The sequence below is a fragment of the Temnothorax americanus genome, unplaced genomic scaffold (genome assembly GCF_048541705.1).
Source record: "Temnothorax americanus isolate GAGA-0224 unplaced genomic scaffold, ASM4854170v1 Scaffold36, whole genome shotgun sequence".
Lineage (NCBI taxonomy): Eukaryota > Metazoa > Arthropoda > Insecta > Hymenoptera > Formicidae > Temnothorax > Temnothorax americanus.
Window position 1 is genome coordinate 1,219,186 of NW_027509505.1, and position 23,145 is coordinate 1,242,330.

A 23,145-nucleotide genomic window follows, 5' to 3' on the forward strand; every position below is an offset into this window, starting at 1 on the left:
ATCTAAAATAGTGCAGATAAAATTATGCTCAATAGTTGTGTTATAATTAAAATTATAACTGTATTGTATATTTACATATGTTTTAGTTAGCGGTTAATTATTGAAAATTTTAAATTGTTTAATTGTATTTTAATTAAATAATAATTATTTAAAATAAAACAAAACGTTTATTATTTAATTGAAAGTAAATCAAAACGTTTGTTATTTAATTAAATAACAAAAAATTTTGTAAATAATAATTACTTAATTAAATAATAAAAATTCTGTTTTATTCATTTTTAATAAAACAATTATTTGTAAATATAGCGACACTATATCATATATTCGTCATATTACTGCAAAATAAAATATATTGATAATAATCATTCGAACAGATTCTACGAACACGTATGATGCATAAAAACGCGATTGTCATTACATTTTTAATACATAGAAACATATGTTCAAAAGCATTATCCATCAATTCTGAACTAATGTGCAAACGAAAATTATCGTTACAATTTACATGTCGTAAAATTCAAAGTATATTAAAAGCAACAAAATCAGAATTAATGGAAACAATGATCAAGGATACTTCTGAAATTATCTGAAATTATTTTAAATTAAAAATTTCTATTTAACGGTAAAATTCTTCCACCAAACTAGCGAATATATTTTATGAAACATGCATTTATTTAAGACGGTGAGACTTTTACCATTTCAAACATAAGTGATAAATCGTTATTAGTTACTTTATTATTTGGACGCATCTCATAAAGTAATGGACAAGCGGAACTTTTGGGATAGTCGATAAGTAACGCTGGTATATTTTCGGTACTAGATAATACCTCTTGCTTTTTCTCCGGTAATACTAAAAGTGCGTTTGAATCTGCCATATTACATAGTCTATCCTTGTAGAAACCCATGTTTAAAGCTTTTGCGATGTTTTTTTCATTGAACCGTAAACATGTCCATGCTAATCTAGGACGATGATGTAAAACAAACGGAACGTCTGTCTACAATTTTACAACGTCATATAGTAACAGGAATATATCTTTCTATCTCGCGATATGTGAAAACAACCTTACCTGAGTTGGTATTGCAGCAGGTTCTGTATTTGCATTGCAATGCAACTTGTTCACAAAGGGCAAAAGGAATAGATGCGCGGCAGTCAAAGCGGACATCGGATTTCCCGAAAAACACAAAAAATACTTCGTCTCGTAATTGATCTTAGACATAATTCTGCAACTCGCTAGTGTCGTTGATTTCCCTGGTTTTATATTTACATTACCTAAAAAAGTAGGTGCAGTTTTGTACGAGGTGTATCTTCTTTTTCATAAATTGTTAACTAATGAGAAAAATAAAAAGTACCAAAATGTACATCAGCTTTAAAGTAATTCATTAAAATGTTCTTCAATAAATCCTTATCATTTATAGAACCTGTCGTCACAAGTATATCTATTCTTTTTAAAGCTTCCTCGATTTTCTCCCGAATAGACGAAGATCTGGAAAAAGATTAATTACGATGTATTGATTATTTAATTAATTATAAAGCTACAAACGTAATAATTATTTGTAAATAAAATATCTTGTATGTTTAAAGTCGTAATAAATTTTAAAAGTCCTCACTTATCATTCACAATTCCGAAATCCAAAGAAGAGTAGCCATTATGTTTTAATAATGAGATTAAAGTTATTCTGTTAATATCGTAAGTAAATCCTGGTTGTAAAGGTTCTCCAGGTTCTTGTAAGTTATCGCCGATGGATAACACACCTATAGACAACCGTTTAGCGACTATAACTTCTTTGCACCCGGAAGCTGCCAAGACTCCTATTTCCTCTGGGCCAATACGTGTAAATTTTTTTAGAACGATATCCTTTTTTTTGCCACATATGTCGAAACCTATAGGTCTTTAAAAAATAGATATACAGACAAATAAATTAACTGTTTTGGTAAATAGAAATAGAATTTTTATCGTATGGAAATTATTAAGTTTGTACTTAATGTTTTGTCCGTGTTGTGGTTTAATCATTATCTCAATATACTTGCTGTCGTCGTTCGGGGATCCTTCTAACAGCTTTGTATCCTTCACTTGTACAACAGCTGTTGCTCCTGCAACCGGATAGAAATGGCAATTAATTCTTCACTGTAAATGAATCAGCGTAATGTAAATTATAATATATATATACCTTCAGGAATAGGCTCCCCACTGTTCACCCATACGCATGTTCCAGGTTGAAGCGGAAGCGGAGGAAACTGAAAAAGTTTTGTTTATAATAATTCTAGTTAATTTGAATAATTGTAGGTTGTTACATATTACACACATGTATGGTGCGTCTGATTCAACTTACTCCATTTTCTCCTTCCTGCACTCTTCTCAATCCTTTTCCATCTTTTACCGACACTGCGTACCCATGCTTACAGGAAGTTCTAAATGGTGGCACGGAACAATTCGGATGTACGTCTTCACATAGTATTCTGCCATAAGCATCCTTTATGTTCACCGATTCATGATTTGTTTTATTCATGCCCGCCTGTGCTACCTTATTCAATGTATCCAATGCATCTTCTAAAGGAATTGTGGGAAACAATTCCTTATGACAATTGTTTGGATTATCGTTCATATTCTGTAAATATATTTAACTTTGTACATGCATATATACAATATTAAATCATTATTTATCATGTAGAGTATCTTAATTCTGTAAGTGATGAACATGAAGAAATAGACGAAGAAGAGGATTTCTCAAGATTTTCATTTGCATCCTTATCTTTTCCCTATATAAACAAGTTTCGTAGCCTATATCATCTTATAAATTTGTTATAAATTATAAATTTTAACATAGACGGTATTTTACCTGCTTTGGAAAATCATTATCTCTGCTTGTAGAAGCAGATGATGCAATATCAGAAAGTGAAAAATGTTGAGTTTCTCGTTTACCCACCAAACGCATCGCATTCATTAATGTATCTGAAATAGCTGCCATACATTTTTTTCTATCTTCGTGTGTGCCAGACAAATTTATGAATAACGTTTTATTGCGTATTCCACATCTAGTTCTGATAGCAAATCAATTGTAAGAGTTGCAAGGTTAAAGAATGCAATGTAAATTGAAAATAAAAGTTTACCTGTAACGCATAATCTCCTCCAGTTTTTTTTCTATGTTTGTCATCAAATTTGCTAATTCTGTAGACAGTTCTTTGCGATCAACAGTAACACTTTCAATCGCTTCATTTGCACATTGTTTCTCAGTAGATTCAACGTCACCAATGATGAAAATAATATCAGTTTTTTTATTTGTTGAAAATAATTCTTCCTATGTCATATTAATAAAGGAAAATTAAAGAAAAATACAAGTATTTATTATACGTATTTACTGTGCGCACAATTACCGTTATGGTAGTTTTATCTGGGTTTATGATAATATTAATATTGACTACTTTTGCGGTAGGTATATATGTTACCATCTCTAGAATAATCTCTTCAACTTTCACATTGGATCGTGGGTCTAAAGAATCTTCGCTTTCTTTTGTCATACATACTAAATAAACACGATACAATTATTAAGCTTTTAACAATTTAATATAATAATGCCATTACGTTTAAAGATATATATAAATTTTGTTGTAATTTGTACTCTTTAATATTTACGAGTAGTTGTTAAACGTGACTCTATAATAAGACTCTACGTGAGAATTTTTTTCAGTATCACGTTGTTCGTAGACTGATTTATTATTATAGATATAGATATTAAATAAGATACGTTAATATATATTTTTAATGTACAAATATAATGCTTTAATTAATTTTAAATGTTTTGACTAAAACATTTCTGGTTAGAATAGAGTATTTAAAAATGTACTTATGGCATATTACATATGCCATATATTTACATGAATATAATAATATGAAGAATATATGTATATCATGGTACACATACGAGGTATAATTTTAGCTCTTATTGTCTTTTCGGACATCTTTCCGTGTTTGCTGATACTCGCCGCTCTATTTCTGCCTTTTCTTCCGTATATATGTTTGATATCTGTGTTGCCACGTTCGTCAACTGAGCCGACGAATTTTATCTAACAGTCGAAATGATGTACGGGAAAGTTTTGTGATAAGGGACTGTTTATATTATTGTCCTTTCTCAGCGTTGAAATTGTATTCGACAATGTCGATTTTGTTTTTAAATATATATAACTTATTGTTGGTTTTCTTTGAATCTCAGAAAGCCAATTTCTCGAACCGAAAAACCACCCGAGCCCAAATTATACGCGATGTTTTATAATCTTTACAATAAAAAATGCTAAATATTTTGTAATGTTTAATTTTTACAAGAATCTGGTGATTCTTGATATAAGTGTAGGTATTTGTGACGGAATGTCGCAGTAAATTAGTGGAAAAATCGAGAGAAATATTGCCAAATATCGACGTATGAAATTAATATCAATAAATAACTTGAAAATTTGAAACAAACAAGAAAAGAAACAAAAATTCAAAAGATGTATATATTTGTATATTCATAAATACATGTATTAGAAATAATGAGTTGATACGTGTTAAGTCGTAAATCGAGAAATTCAATATATTGGGGACTGATCAATTATATTAATACATTTATTTTAATTTTCCACATATAAATTATAATATTTCAGTTCGTCGCAGCGCCATCCGTTGGCGCGGGCAGCACCGGGCACGGCGGAGCTTTCGCGCGGCGCTGCGAAGCGGCGCGCGACTCGCGGCTGCCCGTCCTTTTCCCCCCGCCTCGCTCGGTCGGTCGGGCCGTCTGGCGGCTGGCGGCGCGCAGCGCGCAGCGCGGCCAGTAGCAGCTGACCGATGGGAGCGTACGGAGTTCGGAGTTCGGAATGGTTCCTTCCGCCCTCGCCTCGCAGTCCTCGCGCTCGTGCGTGTCCGCGTATAAGCTCGTGCGTTTCTCGGCGGGGTCCGTCGACCGTCTCGCGACGGTCGACGCGCGTCGCGTGTGATCCGAGAGAATAAAAAAGCAAAGCCGGCGCCGCGACGAGGAACGAGGAGATCCGCGAGGACGCCGCATCTTCCGCGTCGATTGCGAAACTGGTGAAAGGCGCGCGCGACACGCGGGACGAGGACCACGACGACGAGGCTGACACGGCCGCGGCGGTCGCGACGGGTCGCGGCTGGAATTGCCACGGTCAACGGTAAGTACGCCGGGCAAGCAGCGATCTTCCGTCTCGCCCTTCTTCTCTCGCGAGCGCGACCGCGCGACGCGCGATTCGCCGACTCCGAGACTACTCCGAGATTCTCGCCGCTACGCGGAAAGTTTTCGACGTCTATACTTTCCCCGATAAGTTTCTCGCGACGTTCGCGGGGAATCGTCCTATTTATATGTATGATGTACACGATGTACAATGTACGCTCGCGAAACGGCATATACGATCGCACGACGCTCCGCTCGCGAGTCGCGAGTCGCGATTTCGTGGCGCGATCAATTGTGTTGCGTCGCAATTTTCGTCCTCACAGAGACGGGGTGCGTGCGTGCGTCAAACCAGCCGGCAGCAGCCGCGCGCATATACGAGACTTTCGCGTTCTCGCGACTCCGCGACTCCGGGGTGACTGACACCTGATGCGTCGATGACCGTGCCTGGTGCCCCACGCGTGGAAATATGTAGGATCCGTTCGCGCGCGTCTCGCGGGACGTGTCACGCGAAAAGATCGCGCGCGCCGTTTTATTTTTGTCCGACGACAAAAACCCGCCGCATCCCGGTGTCTCGACGCGACGCGTTCGCGTTTACGTAAATAGGCTTTTTTTTTCGCGCGCGGTGGGGAAGAGGACGCGCGACGCGCGATCCGGAGAAAGCGTCAGATGGCGTCGCGTCCTTCCGGAGTGGACGACTCGACTCGCGACTTCCTGGACCGACGACCTCGACGGCGTCGTCGTCGGCCGACAAACGCATATTCGCGAGTGACGACCGACACGTTCAAGGATGTATTTTTGTAAATGTATATTTTGTACTTGATGCATTCGTAGATAAATAACATTCCAAATTGCTGTCCTCGTTTATATATTGTACATTTTATATATTTGACGCAATTTTTGCGTACATTCAACACCGGAAAGTACATCGTCGACGCTGCGATTTGAAATTCTAACGTTTGTATCTCGGCTTAGAATTTTAAATTCTAAATATATCGTGTCATAGGTAAAACACGCGCGCGCGCGCGCGCGCGCGCTGAATATGGCTTGTCAGTCATTGATAAGTTCGGCCTTATGTACGAAGGGGTTTCGGCATTGAACGGAATATTAAAATAATAAATAAACATTTACACGTTATGGACAAAATATACTATCGTTATAACAATACAATATAAAACATTAATTTTCTCTTAACAGTTTTTTTCGGGAATTTTTTTTTTATTAACGTTTCGCGGACTATATTCAGCTGATGTCCATCGATTTTGAATTTTACACAAAATAACAATACTATATCTACTTTTATTCACACGGCTTGAATTCTGAGACTTTATTTTCGACGTAACGTATTTGCGAGTTGTTTTTATGAATTTTCATGGGAGAATTATATATAGGGAAACGTGTGCGGCTGTCAAACGGAAAGAATCATTGATAAGTTGAAATTATCTAAGTTTTAATAAGTTTATTTCTTTGTTAAGAATTGATAGTGCCTTAATTGAAATGTCGAAGCAATCCGTAATAGAGTTCTAAAATAACATAAACGATTGTTTGAAGATGCGAATGAAACTTTTAAAAACGTTAAATTAAATATGACGAAACTTCATTATTCATCTAAATTGACTTTACTTTTCTGAAGTTTGGATTCAACGTTCAATCATAAGGATAGTTAGCGTTAAATGTTGTACAGTTTTGGCCAAGTATACGATGATTTTCTCGGAAATATTGTTCGGGGGAAAAACGGGCAGCAAGAAATGCAAATTTATCGAAGAATCTAAGTAAAAATTAAAAATATACTACGAGACGGGATTCTGAAACATCCTGTGTGAACAAGATTTAATTACTGTAAAGAGAAACTCTCTAGCTAATTCTGTAATTCCCGGCGAGAGATTTTTGAATGGAGCTATTTCACGATATTACATTAGCATTTCGTGAGTAATTTTATGCAGATATTTCGGGCATTTTAGACATTTGTACAAACATTTGTCGAGCATATTTCAACCGTTGGCAATGTGCAGTTCCGATGCTAATCGATTATACTATATGGGCAAAATGTTTACATGCTTGTTATCCGTTAATTTCTGTTGTAAATAATCTCATTAATAATTATTATTCATTAATTTCAGAACAATACCATTTGTTACCGATAAATTTTTATATACTACACCGTTACTTTATTTATTATTGTAGAAACATGTAGCTTCAAAGATCTTTCGGACGTCACAAAACTAATCTTACTGTTTAATTTAAAAAGGTAAATAAAATTTACTTTCATCATTTGTAGAAGTAAAAGAATATAAAGTATACCGTTAGATTTCACAGATCCAGTGTCAGCGAAAATGCAAGTTAAGAATTAAACAGAGATCGGATCGCGGAAAATCAGATGTGCACTGTCGTGGAACTGCGCGCTTATTAACTATATTAATTTATCTTACTAATTTATCTCGATGGACGCTGCGCTGTGAAATAAAGAGATGGTAATCTATAAGCCGGGGGAGGAGGAGAATCGAGGATTTAATTGAAAATACGTGTACACTTTCATCCGACGAAACAAAAGCTCGTTGGCGCATCTTCCGTGGTGCCGAAGGAGTATCGTAAATTATTCTTGCCGCGCCGCAAAGTTGAGTCTCTCGTTACAATATTGTATACGTCGTATGAAAGACGCGATGATAAGCTCGGGCGGTACGCAAAATAAATACGCCGCACATATAACACACGCGCGCACACACATGTACGCACACAGACGCGCACGCACGCAACGCTGGACTGCACTGCGGCACGGTAAGTCAATATCATAAACGTAATACGGGCTGGCGAGCAAAAACAATAGTGGTCAGCCTGACGAGAAGAGTGAAATAATCCAAACGGAAAACCGCCGAGTCGTTTTCCGCAGGCTTATCGGAAATGTATCTGCGTTTGTATCTTCATCGCGCGATTATTCCGCAAAGGAAGCGCAATTACAAAGTATATTCCACCTGATTACGGATAACCTGTAATCACGTTTACTGCTCTTTATCGGAGTATATCCGTTTTGTGAAACGAGCGGCGAGAGATTTTTTTTTCCTTTTTTTGTTATTTTTTCGCTGTACACGACTCGCCGGTTTCCTCTCTTCCGATGTCGTTCTCTCGGTCGTATCGAGCCGCATAAAAAATGCTGGTTTTGTATCGACGATTTTCACTCTTCGGGAAACTTAAACGCGTGCAATTGAAAAAGAAGTTTAACAGCGCTTTTCACGTTTCTTAAAAAATGAAAAGTCACTTTCGAGCGTCTTTAATGTCGTTTGTAAGGCACGCGATATATAAAGATTACTATATTATATTTCCGCATTTCTTTTATTCGTACTGCACGATAAGAATAATTAACTGTATTCGTATGTGTCGGGAAGAGCTTATTACGGTGGCTTAAGGATTATTTTTTTATTGTTCCAATGCAACAGCGTTTTACTTCGTTGCGCTTTTATACAAACCGTAGATAAATTACTATTTTTATTTGTGCATTATATATGTGCTATCCTGAACATACCGTTTGAAAAGCCTCGTTATCCGATAAAATTTATGATGATATACATATTTCATCTTCGTAACATGATAATAACCGTCGTGAAGCAGGACTGGGATAATTGGTAGGTCAATAACACCGCGAAATGTTATTACGGGCACAACGATAATAATGCGAGTGTACGTCCAGCTATAGATACGCGAAACCTGCGAGCATACGTATAACTAATTGACCCATTTAATCGCGCGAACAATGCGTCAAACAAAACATTAAAACGAAACCTATCCGTGTCTCGTAGCAATTTGCTCTCGCAGGTGCTTGAATAATTTGCTCTCTGAAAATTGGATATATTGGAATATTGGACGAGCGCAATATATGTATGTTATTCTATCGCTAGAGAGTAACTGCGCTGTGTTATATTGCTCATTTATCTCGAAAAACTCAATACATTCAAGACAGAGCGCATTCAATCGTCCTCGCTCATCCTCAACATCCGTTAGGTTTATTATCGCAAGAGATCATTCGCGTTCGTCCCATAATTAGCTTGATCAATCTTACCTGAACGTTACCCGATAACGACTAGTGCTGGGAGCGTTTCCTATACCGTCGCGTCGGTCGAATAATTGTTGCGATCGTTCCGGGGTGATATACGGAGATCACCCCGGCCGATAGCGACCAAGGTAAAATAGCGCCGGGCCGTGGATAGCCGTCCACCGGTAGCCGGCTGTTTCGAATCGTTAACGCATATACGCGAAAATCCACGGTGTCCTTGTTTCCGACGTTTGAACGCGCTCTACCCAGCCATAAATCAAGACCCCGATCGTCGGGTCGCTACCGACGTGGTGGTGCACCTGATGACCGCCGTCGTCTCCGCGTGAACCGAGCGACACGGCATCGGCATGGCGCCCCGTGGCCGTGTATTCGCATTCGATACGTATACGTGCATGGTGCTCCAGCCAGCCTCTCGAGGGAACCCCTCGGGTTCCAGACCGAGTTTGTCGAGCAACTTGTTGCGGTGACGACGACGTCTGCGCCCGGACGGATCGAACGTCAGCCGCGTCGTTACGTCACTCCGCCGGGACGGCGCCTTAGCGGTATTCCGGGGTTCTGCGTTAACGATATCTGCCTGTCTAGAATCTTACCTATGAAAGGAGCATGGCGGCAGAGAGATGAGATACCGTAGCTTCCGATTATTCCAAGGCACAATGAGACGTCCATTATCCACGCGGGCAGATAATGGTGCATCTGTTAGCCATTATCCGCGCGGGATACATCCCAGTACCTATATAAACGAAGATGTGAGTGAGGCATTGAGCAACGTAACGAACGCTATGGAATAGCGTAACGTCAATGTCGCTAACAACGAAATTCAAAGAAAGAAAAATTATTTCTCGCTACCGAAATTTTGTTCACCAAACGATCCGATCAATTCAACGAGCTTTGCTTCAATGAAAATGATACCGTCCATCGATCGGTCGGTCGGTCGGCGGCGAGCGCGGTTTTCGCGCGGATAATCTCTCGATTAGAGATCGATCGAGCCACCGTTAAAACGATTTGCGAAACGCGAATTTGTGGCAAAGAGATCGTGTGGCGCAAACCGCCCGGCCCGGCCCGGCCGCTTTGTAACGCCGAATTCTGCGCGTCGCGTATTCGCCGGCGATCGTTCACGGTAGTTCTGTTTCCGATAGTTAAACTCGCTGTGCCTGCCTTACGCACATGACGTAAATCACGCGGGACGCAATCTCGGTATCTCGTAATTTACGAGGTAAATGACCTCCCGTATACGCCAGTCGCGAGGTCGGCTCGGGTATATATACAGGGTGATTTGAAAAGAGGGTTACGAACTTCAAGGCTCGTGCAACGCTAAGCCTAAATAAGATGGGGACTGCCTTGATGCGCGAGCGTGTTACGCGATATACTCGAAGGACGCGCCGGATGGTTTTCCAGTGTTATTCCGACGGCAGGTGCACCGCATTGTTCTTTTCCGTCGTCCTCTCTCTCTTTTTCTCTCGCAATCTCTTCTAATTCTCTTTGGAGCGTAGAGATCCATGATTCTTCGAAAATTCGTGGCACTTGCACAACGAACATTTATTTATGTCTGTAGGATATCTTTTTATCCAGTAAGGAGTAATATTTGCATCGCGTAAAACTTGACCGCGTACTCTTTAGGAACACTCCGTACTGCTAAATGGAAAAAGTTGGAAAAAAGTAAATTGTATGTAAAAAAAAACCTTCAGAGTTTGGTCTCGTCTGGCGTAGAACTGTGCGGATTGAAAATAGGTCGGTCTTCTGATGGCTCTCTAACCAGATTTCCCGTTTCGATACTTCTATTGAGGAAAAATTATTTCATTTTCCAGCAACGAGTATTGTTCCATACAGACTGGAGTACAATCATAAATGCCAGGTTAACATTATAAATAGCTTTATAATTAAACGGCGAATTTAATTAATTTCTCCGGGGTTAATTAAATTCGCCGCCGGGATCTTTATGCTGTATTATTCATTTTGGTCGAATTTAATTAATTTATTGCCGCATTTTTTTCAAGCGGCCGAAATTTAAATGAAAGAATGGGCGATTGCGAAATTTCTCGACGCGATAATGCGCGACGGAGGCTTCGCCCCGTTTTCCGCGCTAAAATTCTTCGGAACATGCCGGCGGTCGTTAAGCTCGTTAATGAGTCGTCAACGAACGGTCGCGATGTACGGCGCATCTCTGTCAAATAGGTCATACGCGTTAAACGTACCGCTCGTCATGCGGAGGGCGCCGCGGTCATGAAATATTCATCGCGACGACGGAATCGTGGTGTATTTATTTTTGAGCTCGCCGTCGGGTCCCGCGAAAAAATCCTTTGCCCTACGTCATAACTCCGCACTCGAGAGGCGGAAAAACCCATCAAAATGTCCTTTTTTTTTACTTACTTTGTTACATATTGTTTTACATTATAGGTTTTCAGCTCGATCGAATTTATCCTTGTATATTTTTCTAGTTTATTTTGAAAGTGTACGCGTATGAAAGAAACATGATATCGAGCTTTTTCATGAACTCGAAAGGAACATCTTGGTAACTAAGCATCTTGGTAAAAATTATGAGAATAATTGTCTCTTATTAATGTTTTGCTTAAAAAAACTTGATTTCCTTAAATTCCTTTTATCGTATATAATATTTTGCAGATCCTGAATGTTGACTCAAACAGGTTTAAGTTCTTAATCTAAAAATGTACTTTGTACAATTATATAAATTTGCAATTATATATATATTTTTTTTTATTGCAATATGAATTTATTATGTGCAATTAAAGTATTTTTATTAAATAAATATTGTCACGTGCAATATTGGAACTTTGGTCATCTGGAACAAGTTCAAAGAACTCATTTTATGATTTGTAAAGCTTTTACGGTGGTAAAGAGCTTCGAAATCTAATAGTCACAGTCATTTTCTTTTTTCTTTGACATACGCAATTTAATGTTTGACTGATGCGATTATTATTGCTAGTTAGACACGTCGACTAAAGGCGCATTAGGGATATATCCGAAGCAACGACAAAGCAGACGCGAAATGCAATAACATATAACTGCATTCGGGTTACTTAATTCGATTACGTGTTCGAGACGCGCGTGCCGCGAATCGCGCATCGAAACCAGTTTCCACTAGCGCACAGCGCACACACAGTTTCCACTCCACTAATTTCCGTTCGAAAGTGTTCATGGTCACAGGAGAAATGTTGCTTATACATTGCGACAGGATGACGTTATCTTGCGTAACGAAATTTTCGCTCGAGAATCGATTAGCGAGTAATGCTTCTTTAATCAACGATGACTTAAAAGCTGTTATTCATATAGCCGATCATTATTTGACGAGTCATACCTACTCTCAATAATCTTTAATTCATAAATCGTCGATTCACGAATCATTTGTTACCCCTTTGCTGTCTCGAATTAATAGAAATTAAGGCTTTCAGTAAGATGAATAGACGGACAGATTGTGAGGCATCTTGTGTAATTTCGAGTATATAAGCCAAGAGTTATCTCACGTTAAAAACTTTTTCAACTTAATGAAAACTGCGTTTACAACATCTTGGTAAACTACGCAATCGAGATAAAAGCAATGATGTGTGAAAACTCGCGCAAGTCTAGCTAGCAATGTTTTACATACTTATGTCGACAGATCCACGATCGAAAGGATACGTTTTCTCGGCGACTGATGGAAAGTGGAAAACGAGACAGGATTTCAAACATTTTGTAATTGAAAAGTCAGTAACGCCACGACATTCTTGCGGAACGGAAGTCAACTCCAAATTAAAAAGAACTCCATTTTTTAATTATAAAATGTCATATATGATTTCGTGAAAAGAAACTTGGAATAAGCGAATTAAGAGTAAGTGAAATGTGTAACGTAATATTTCTATGAAATTTATCGGCTTGTGTCAGTTTAGTTAGTGGAAAATATAAAATACTCGTTATTCGTGCGAATTTATTTTACCTGACACTCGTCAGAGCGGTTCTCAAAGCGTCGCAGGCATTACCGCGCCATCGCGCCGTAGAAAAACGCTACGGAGTTAATATGTAACGACATCAACGCGCAATATGAGACGCGCCGCGGAGTTTTCTTTCTAGTGAGAGACAGACGGGTCGTATTTCCATCCCGAAAGGAAGTCTCTTAAACGTTAATGTTATGCAAACGCGAAAGATACGACGACGGGGGGCGGCAGGTTCGCTTCGTTTCTCGATCTTTTTGTAGCGTTAAGCGTGTCGGATTACAGATAAAACTGTAGAAGTGTCGCGCTTGGTTCGTTACCGTTGCGGTAATGAAATGAAAACATCAATGGGCAATGAGGAAAGCGAGGATCGCTTTTATACATGGGCGCTGAGCGAAAGTACCGCAAAGGCGAGTGACGTATATATTAAGGCGTGATAAATGGAAGATTATTAGTCATTAGATTACAAATGGCAGATAAAATTTTGCAGGCCAGTTCTGCATTTTTGTTTTGTCTAACCGACGTCATTTTACGAACTTACGCGCGCGTTGTCGCGTTGTGAAAAACTAATTTATCCTCCTTTCCCTTCCCGGAGGCACGCGGTGAGAATAAATAAATGTCCGAATTAGCGCGCGTCCCGCGAATTCTGCCTCGCCAGCGCGGCGTTGCAAAATTTTTGAATTTTATGTCGCTACAACGCGAAAGTATATTTTACCTTTATATACGCTTATGTACGCGGCGTAAGTACACAAAGTGCGGGCACTCGGAAAAAATGTACCTAGTTTCATAGCTACTATGAATAGTCGCTACAGGAGGTATGCAGGCGGAGTTACGAATATTTCGAGTGTTCGTAAATATTTCGATAAACATTTTACTCTCGTGTGATTTTAAAAGCTATACAAGCAGAAACGCGTATAGAACGAGAGAAATTAATGTCTCTTGGAGTTTTAATTTTTGGAGAGAAAAATACGCTGCTATTAATTATTCTGGATTACTCTTGTGCAGAAACCTATGAGTGAGTTTAAATGAGTAAACTACTAAATGTCTATTGATTATAATTAATTTGCAAAGTTTATAAATTAAATAAATAATTGTGAATTTTGTATTTTATAATTTATTGGATATTTTACTGTATTATATTACAGTAAAAAGTCTACTAAATTCTTATTGTATTTATTACGGATTTTAATCCCTTTTTTGAATTTTTGTCAAAGAGTACTTTCATGAATTATCAAGTCTGATCGTGAGTGACGTTTCGCCTCGAGACATTTTAGTGAATTATTAAACGGAAGAAGTAATCTGGGATAAAAGTGTATCCATATAGTTATAAAGAAATAGAAGGTACTTTATATTCCTGATGGCGGAATATTTTGCGTGCAAATTCGTTTGACCTGATTAAAGTTTCATCGGAACTTTACCGGCGACCTGTGTTTACGGTCGTTGGTACGGATTTCCGCGAATGCACACTGAAATCTGCGTGCGAGACTTGCGCTTCGTGTATACGTCGCGCGTTTGCGAAACTCCCTTTGTTTTAAGATATATTTACTCGAGGCACAACCTTACACCCGGGCTAGAATAATGGCTCCATACATCGCGCCATTCGAGGATTAGTATATGCGCGCGAGATAATCCGGAAAGCAGCTATTCGAGATACGGTGTGCCTTCAATCTCGGCCATAGAAGAGAGATTTCGGGATGTTTCACGAGCTAGAGTAATGGGAGGAAGCCGATAAACGAAAAGTCGCAGGCGACATAGTAAAAATGTAAAGCACGCTGACGATAGAAAACGCGTAAAGCTTATTAGAGCTAGGATAAAATCTTGGCTTATAAAAGTTTAGAAAATACACGTAATTTTAATTTTTTGTAATATACGCTCTAACAAATAATTATGAGAAAGTATTTTGAAATAATATTTTTTGGCTTTCTCAGAAAGAAATGATTACGTTCAGTGCGATCTTTGAAATATTACGGGACAATAGATTTATTGGGCGTTGCTGCAAATGCTGTAACGAATACATCGAAAAACGCATCAGCTTTCTAATTTGATTTGCCATTCAATTATAACAGTTCAAATTAGCGTCTCACAAAAGTTGGAGATTTATTCGTTCCTAGCCGCCGTGATTCCGCGACGTACGAGCGAGATGTTTTTGCGGCACGAAAATTGGCACCATTCGCCTCGTCCTGCGGCGGCTTACGACCGTGATTCGATGGGCAAAAAGCGAGATAATTGGATTCTGTTTGGCGTAGTGGAGGATCGTCTATCGCACGTTTCGTATGGGGGGAAAGGGTGCGAAAACTCGGAATTGTAGCGCGAAGGATCGAACCGGGATTGTGGCGAATCTCGTTTCAGGTAACGCTTTCGTGATTTATGCTGTTAAACGCACGGTGTGCCGTTCTCTCGGCCATGCTCTATAGCATTCATTGTGCACCGACCGACCGACGGAGGAGCAAATAAAGTCTTTGACCTTAAACTCGAGATCGAGCCAATGCTCGAGTCAATGCGTGATGTAACGCTGATCGTTAACCCGCGCGGTTCCAATATCCATCCGTTGCGTTCGTTTGATGTATGCTACACGCGCTCGACCAGGCGAGACCGGATTGCAAGTCTCCTATTATGATTCAATCGACAAGACCGTTCCGTGTAGGGAGTGTCCGAGATCGACCGTTCTGTTTCTAATGACTCACCTTACACATTTTCGATCGGCGTCACGTGCAATTTTAGTTATAAATATTTTTCTACGTTATTTCGATAAAAGATATTTTTCGAAATAAATTAAGTCGAGGAGTTTTAAACTTGAATAAAGTCAAAACTTGAAAATGTGTCTTAACTTATATCGGATGTTAAATTTATTTAAGGGACAATTCTTCGTAAGTTATACGAATTTATCTCATATAATATATCACATTTTAAAATCGTGAAGTGACATTTTTGTATACGAACTTTCTATATATTTACGCATTCTCGCGTATTTACTGTACTTGAAAAACATCTCACGGAAGCTGCAGCGCACTTTCGTAAAAGAATCGCGTCGCTTTGACGTGACACGTGATATTTGATTATCGGAAGACATCTACTTTATATAAGCGAGCGTTCTCAGCGTTCCATAAAACTGAAACTTTCGGGCTCCGACATTTCGTATGCAACGACCTCAATAGTCGGGAGGCATCAATTCCGGGTAGATTGTAGAATCCCGAAAAACCTCGGAAAGTTCGTGATTCGACGGAATATCGGTGGTGAATCTCGACGAATCCGAAGAAATTTCCGCCGATCTCTCTCTTTTTCACACCGCATGGATCACGCGGGCAGCGAATTTCCGGATATCCGACCTCGTATTCGTCGGTGACGGTTTGAAACGATAATGAGGACGACGTTCGAGCTATGTACATTCCAAGGAAGGTTTGTTACGTGCGCGGTGTTGGATCGACGCCAGATCGTTTCCGGGACTCGCCGCGACCACGAATGTCCCGCGCATTGTTCGGCAAATATTAGACAAAGGACGAAGGGATTTCTCCGACATCCGTTGACGTTTGCCAATCTGATTTTCGTCGGGCATAGGAGCGTAATGAACCACCACCCGGGCCGGTAAACTCGACGGAGGTGTTATGAAGGACTCCATATAACGCTGTGGGGCAATTCTCCGTATAGTTCTCCAGCATTCAAAGCAATGTGTGATTATACATAGTTGAGAAACTACATTTGTAGGGTCTCCATAAAACTTAATAATATAAACTGATTGTTACATTATTATATGTATATTAAGCTGTTTTGACACAAGGAGATTAAAGTGAAGACGAAAGACTTAATGTATCTGCTTATTTGCTAAAATTACGGAGAGGAGAAAGTAATATCGCTCGTATGTATATTTCTAAAATTTTTTACAAGTTACGCAGATCTTATACGTACTTATTGTGATAAATTTTAGGGATTTATCATAAATAAAGTGACTCCTCATTCTCTAAAAAAAATATTGATTGTTAAATTTAAATTTAAAATACTGGCATTTTAAAAGCGGAGTTGTATACTGACGAAGAACGCCACTGACATTTTACTCGCCATTTAATTTAAAGCTATTTACTTAAGCGAGACATTAAAACTCGACGTCTCACCACGAAGATATTTAACGTCAAGGATCACAGAACCGCGACGTCTTTCCTCGAAACCTCCGCTAAAGACACTAAATTTATCCGAGTTCTCTGTCATTACCCATTTAACAGCGGGACAACAACCCGTACGGCGAGCTAACTATTAACGAGTAAATCGCGACAGGCGGGATTCGGCAAGATTCTTTCTTCCGTATAGTTCGCGCGTATTTTCCTAAATCTCCGCCCGGCTCTACGAGCGCGTGTATATGCGTGTACTCGTACTTTACGATCCCCCATGACGCGACAGACGTGAATACACGACCGTATCCCGGCGAGATTACACAGGGACGCTCCGCGAGACGTTTGCGGGGCAATTTGCGACGCAATGATTGCGAGAGTCTCGGTGGCCGCAAACGAGACGACACCAACATCGGCGCGTCGACGAGTACCGCTGTGTGTTCCGAAGAGGTACTTAGTCAGAGCAGAGTCGCTCTTCCAGACGGGCGTCGCGTCAACACCTAGGTCGATCCTTGAGTCATAAACGCGAAGATGCGGCGCACACTTCCCAGAAAACGTTAAGTAAAATAAATAGGATGCAGTATCATAATTATTAATTTACAGAAAATTATGATTATATATAATCATTGCAATTGCATTTATCACAATTCAAGGAAATGTTATAGTTCATAAACCTTTCTCTTCAGAATGTCTCTTGTCGTTGATACGCAGAATTCTGTCCTTTATCTGCGAAGGAAATGACGAGCGAAGGACAGGCCGCACGAGTCGCGCGACGTTCTCGAATATACCTGTGCGAGCGTCAGGCGCAATTACCGTTACGAGCGTGGACGAAAGACGCGACCGCCGCCGCGCCGTGGCTGCCGGTAAGGCTGCGGTTTTCCGTTCGGGACAGTTTTGTCGCGCGCGTTTCGCGGTTTTTGCGGCGAGCCGCGCGCTGGTTTAGTCGACAAGGGAACGGACGGGAGCGCTAACGATGGTTAACGAGCCCGAATGTGAAACGATGAACGGCGACGCGGTATGCGCGCGACACAATATGTGCGTGCGACACTCTTCTCCTCCTCCTCCTTCTCTCGTCACCCTCTCGGACCTCGCGCTAAATACATCTATCAACAAACGCAGTTTACGTATACAATCACACGCATACCGCAATTTCATCCAATACCACGGCTACCAAGCTGCGGGACACTTCGCTTAATCGAATGATGCACGATGCACACATATTGTCTAGAATCTGCCGGTAATTTGTCTTTCATAAACCGTATCCATCACATGGTGAAAAAAAAATATATAGGCCATATAGGGTTCTTTATTTTGATTGGTTCACGAATCGATGTTATTTATAGACATCAGACTTGCATACCCTATTTTATGTTGCAAGTGCGTGGAAAGTGGTCTATCACGCACGCGTAGCGTGCGCAATGGGCCACTTTCCATGCACGTGTTACATAAAAACATATTTCGCATGCCGGGTGCGAATCACAGGATACTTCGAAAAACGTGGCTTGAATGCGAAATATAAATTTCGAAATTCTGTGGGAAAAGATATATTTGAAATATGAAACATTCAATATTGTCGCGGAATCCGCAATTTCATCTGTGTTATGTCTTCCTTTCGTCGACGTTGTGTGCCAGGCTGCGTTCTACGTATTCTGCAATGAAGAATTACTTCGTGTCGCTGGTTTCTTTCGCGTCACGGTGAAGACGAATTTTTTTCGCTGACGACGGCGAGTTCGTTTCGCTGAACGAAATGCAAGACGCGAAACAGCAGTGAGCATTCTCCATAAAGCGACGTTAAGAAGTCGACGATAGACATGGAGAAGAAACATTGTAGAGAAAGTAAAAAACCGAGAGAGAGAGAGAGAGAAGTGTGAACATGAAAAGGCAGCAACACCTCGTTACTGCACGAGAACGTAAAAGCGAAATACCGTCGAAGGAAAAAGGAGTCGTTGGACGAAGAAGAAGAAAAAGATAAAGAGAAGAAAGGAATTGCGAACACGTGCAAAACGGAGCGCGCGCCTCTTGGTTATTATTTTACGTGAACGTGCGCGCGCGCACACATCTAACGATTGCACTTGGTTATACGGTCGGAAATCGCACCGTCGTCGAGAGAATTCCGTCCACCGGAATTCTATGCTCGCGGAATGAGTCCATACAACGAGTTCGGTCTAGCTCGCTTTTCTAACGCCGCTAACACGAAGAGAAAACGGATTCGATAAAATTACTTAAATTGTCTCACCGTTTCGAGTTCGATTTGTCATTCCGAGAGCAACAATCGCTTTCTCGACGCTTAACTTTATTTGTTTCGAAGAAAAGAACGATCTGCGCAAAACTGACGTTTATATGGACCCCTCGCGTCTGCTAAATTATGTAAGTCTGGTAGTGCAGTTCTAACCAAAATTATATGTTAATTTTATGTCATTTTTTTAAATCTTTTGTTTAACGTTTGAAAGTCAGGAAGCGCACCATTCGCATCTTTAGAAAGTAAGCGCAATCTGCGCAATATTCTAATTCGGTATAGAAGAAGCAACGTTCCACGCGTCGAATATTTTGCTCGAACGGTAGAACATTCGGTTTTAATGGAAATGATGAAGATTCTATTATACTACATTACCGAAGATATCGAATTAGTAAGCATTTAATACCCGTAATGCTCAATATAATCGGGTATTCGGAGGCGAGGTACTCCAACATCGTCAATGCTATTACGAGATCTGCGCGATGCCTCGCGAGGTAAGGGGCCGCGGCGAGGGGAAGACTGAAGAGAGGAACGAGACGAGAATCGGTAGAATTCGATCTCGCGAAATGGCTAAAGTGGCTAATTGGAATCCCGGTGTGGAGAGTGTTAGAGCTTCGCTCGCTCGCCCTGCTCGTAGTACTAACGCGATAAATTCCACGAGAGAGCGCGACTCGCTTCTCGCTCGATTCTCGTCTCGGTTATTGCACCCTTCGCTCTCTGCTCTTGGCGCACGATTCGAAACGTGCCCTCTCACCCTGATGCCCGCCCCCTGCCCTGCCTATCCCTCATTTTTTTCCCCTCCTAATACTACGTCGATCTTTTTTCCCGTCGCCCTCTCCCGCTAAATTCAATTTCGCTGGTTGGATCGATAAAGTAATGAACAGTATGACGAGGCATCTGATAGAGGCGGAGTTACTTCCGGTTAATGTCTCCCGTCGGAGCAGTGCACCGAGGGGGCTTCGTTACTTTGAACCACGTAGGTTTCCGCCTATCGATTGATACCAACCTTTTTTCTTTAAAACGGCTATGTACAATATAATTTTATCATACATTTTCTGTTTTTTAGTTTTTTAATGTAGGACCATCTTTTTGTGTCAATATTTGTATACTTTAATACTTTACCAGTGCTCGTGATACATTAGGTACTTGATTATTTTGATAAAAAAAAAAAAAAAATGATAGATCGGATAGTTTGAAACATGAATCTCGCTTCGCTCGGCGGAAATAAAATTGTGACTTTTCGCGGATTTTCGAAACGTTGCCTCGAATGCTAAATTCGATTTGTGACGGTGGTCGTCGTGTTTGTCGCGAATCGCGAGTTGTGGCCTTTCGTATTTCGATTGAACCCATCGATCGTCAGTTGTGACGCCCAGTGTGATGGAACAGTAACAAATGCGCGACAGTTGCTAAAACTAAAGTTACCATCGACCTATGTAACGTCTGGTCTCTCCAGGCTGAACTTTTAGAGAAATACTATATTCGCGCATTTCGATGCCTTGATATTTTTTGTCTATTTAGAGTTCAACGAACACGTTTACAATACTAACCCTTACATAAAAATATATACTTTTAAATTTTAGGCTTATAATAATTAGTGACGGTAAATAATGCGTGGTTCAGTTCTGCTACATTTTTTTGAATGACGGATTTTTCGAACGGTCTGGAAACGATTTCCGTGTGTTCAGCGACAGTACCAAATGAGAACGTTGTTCATCGGAATTTTTTGTTCTCTAATTTTATGAATAATGACTCTACTGCGATACTTTTGTTAATAAAAAATCGATTCAAAATGGACTGGGGGCACCCGGTATATCCTCGTGTATTTACGTCACATCGGGTTACATCGGTCACTCAAGGATGTTACGGAGACCGTCATTAGATTAATTAAACTCTCTCGACGGCGAGGTGTCTCGCGTCGGGTCGGATCGTACAGAGGTACGACGATCGTTACATCGGAAACAGGAGTAGCGTCCTGTTGGTCGGACCGGCGATATAACGAGGTTAATTAGTCCGGTGAGCGGAGGGAGGAAGCTCACCCCCGAAATCCTTCTATTAACGTCGTCAGCTGCGAGCGCCATTACTGTCGTATGGCCGTCGCATAACCCGGAGCCCTATCGCGTCTCTCGCAGTAACCGAGAGTGGTATCGCTAATTTGTCGATTAATTTACGTATTGTCGAAAGACCTGACTGAACGGCCGACAATCAGGAAATCAACATTCGTCCGGCAATATGCAGGGTATAAACGATCGGAAAGTGCTGAAATTAAATAGCTGTTATTTTCTAATGAGTATAGCCAAGAGTGAATTAAACATTGCAGAAAAAATTATTTTTATTAGCACATACTTAGTGCAAAAGTATTTTTATAAACGTGTAAAAATAAATATTTTAAAAAGATGCTAACAATTCGGTTGATTGACATCACTGCGACAAGAAATAAGTGATGAAAATCAATAAACAGATAAATATTCTAGATATTAATACAAAAGCGATATCGATATTAAAATACGACAAGTTTTTTTTCCTAATATTCCACCTAATATTCCTAAATATTCCACCGTATATTATATATGATTAATACAAATGAGAAATGGTCTCGGGAGCCGAGAATGAGAGTTGTATTTGTTGTATCACAGGTGACTATTAAAGCGTCGTTGATCACCCGTGGTGAGGCATATCCTGTCCTAAGATTAAACGACCCTGTGGAAGCCGTGCGTCCAACGAGGAATCTCGAGGGTGAGTTTCACAATTGTGGTTATGAAATTTTGCGTTCTGTATTCCCACAACAATTCCGCGCGATAATTTCGCGATGTCACGCGTTTGTATAATACTATCAAATATCATCCGTGTGCGCGCGTCATTTTTTAATTGCACTCTTTTTATTTGAAAATATTTCATGTGAAACGCGGCCAGAGAATCGCCGCTGGTTTGCCGGAAAAAATGACATCGTCAGAGCGTTACGGCGCGGCGCTTTTTTCCGCCGCGACAAAAAAGGGGCGTAAAAAAAGCGCACATACTCACCACGAATTCGTGCATGGCTTGTCTTTTTTTCCCTTCTTGCCGAACTACGCTTTTTCCCTTCGTCTCGTCTCGTCGGTGAGAAATTTTAAAACATTCCCATTCCACTTAAGGGTGAAATCGGTCGGTTACAGCGCGGGGAATTCCCTTTTTACTCTTCTCATTTCGCAAACCTGCGGGAATTGTTCTGTGAATAGCGCACCACCGAAGCGGGAATTAGAAATCGATTTCTTCGCCCGTAATTAAAATCCTATGAAATTTCGACCGTCGATAGTTCGCATTCCCAACGGGGTGAGATTATGTCGAAAAAAGAAAAGCAGAACGAAGCGAACTAGCTTCTCGATTAACGATGACAAGACAAAACAAGTACAAAGTCGATCGGACAAATTATGCAGTTAATACAGCTCTAAACTGTACTTTTGTTACGTATAACGCAACAGTAACTTAAATAAAATACAAAAGGTTTTTCTTTTTTTAATATATCTTGAATCATTTTTTCATATTTTTTATTTTATTTCTTTAAGGTGGTCTTTTCGCGGACCCAGCTAGTCAAGTAACAGTCCGTCATGAGGTAATTGAAAACAAACATATTGACAAACATTACACAACATCTCAATAATTATAATAATATAACATGATTTTACACACACGCGTTAATCGCATTTAATTATT

General features: G+C 40.2%; 2 protein-coding genes across 6 annotated transcripts in view; one reads left to right on the plus strand and one right to left on the minus strand.

The window, feature by feature from the left end:
- Positions 1 to 123: 123 nt before the first annotated feature.
- On the minus strand, positions 124 to 4,081 carry LOC143901769 (gephyrin-like). The gene is made up of 11 exons (XM_077414305.1): positions 3,922 to 4,081; positions 3,374 to 3,522; positions 3,110 to 3,297; positions 2,839 to 3,040; positions 2,332 to 2,607; positions 2,170 to 2,236; positions 1,981 to 2,092; positions 1,609 to 1,890; positions 1,351 to 1,484; positions 1,068 to 1,270; positions 124 to 995 (listed from the first exon to the last, which is right to left on the minus strand). Exons 1-11 carry the CDS (start codon positions 3,956 to 3,958, stop codon positions 675 to 677), a joined length of 1,971 nt encoding a protein of 656 aa, XP_077270431.1. The 5' UTR covers positions 3,959 to 4,081; the 3' UTR covers positions 124 to 674.
- A 706-nt stretch (positions 4,082 to 4,787) lies between these two features.
- The window catches only part of Tpst (tyrosylprotein sulfotransferase), a 72,504-nt gene continuing 54,146 nt past the window's right edge, over positions 4,788 to 23,145 (plus strand). For 3 of the 5 annotated variants that reach the window (XM_077414473.1, XM_077414474.1, XM_077414476.1), the window contains exons 1-2: positions 4,788 to 5,158; positions 22,092 to 22,191. The gene's annotated coding sequence lies outside the window, so the exon portion shown is untranslated. The remainder of the gene's footprint in view (positions 5,159 to 22,091; positions 22,192 to 23,145) is intronic. The other 2 variants (XM_077414475.1, XM_077414477.1) reach the window with 1 other exon arrangement.

Bases quoted from the DNA above. Each gene is read 5' to 3' on its own strand.
- LOC143901769 (XM_077414305.1), bottom strand. From the start codon at position 3,958: ATGTCCGAAAAGACAATAAGAGCTAAAATTATACCTC. The intron at 3,041-3,109 runs GTAAACTTTTAT...ATTTGCTATCAG, and splicing joins GAGGAGATTATGCGTTACAG to AACTAGATGTGGAATACGCA. The intron at 2,608-2,838 runs GTAAAATACCGT...ATATATTTACAG, and splicing joins ATAATGATTTTCCAAAGCAG to AATATGAACGATAATCCAAA.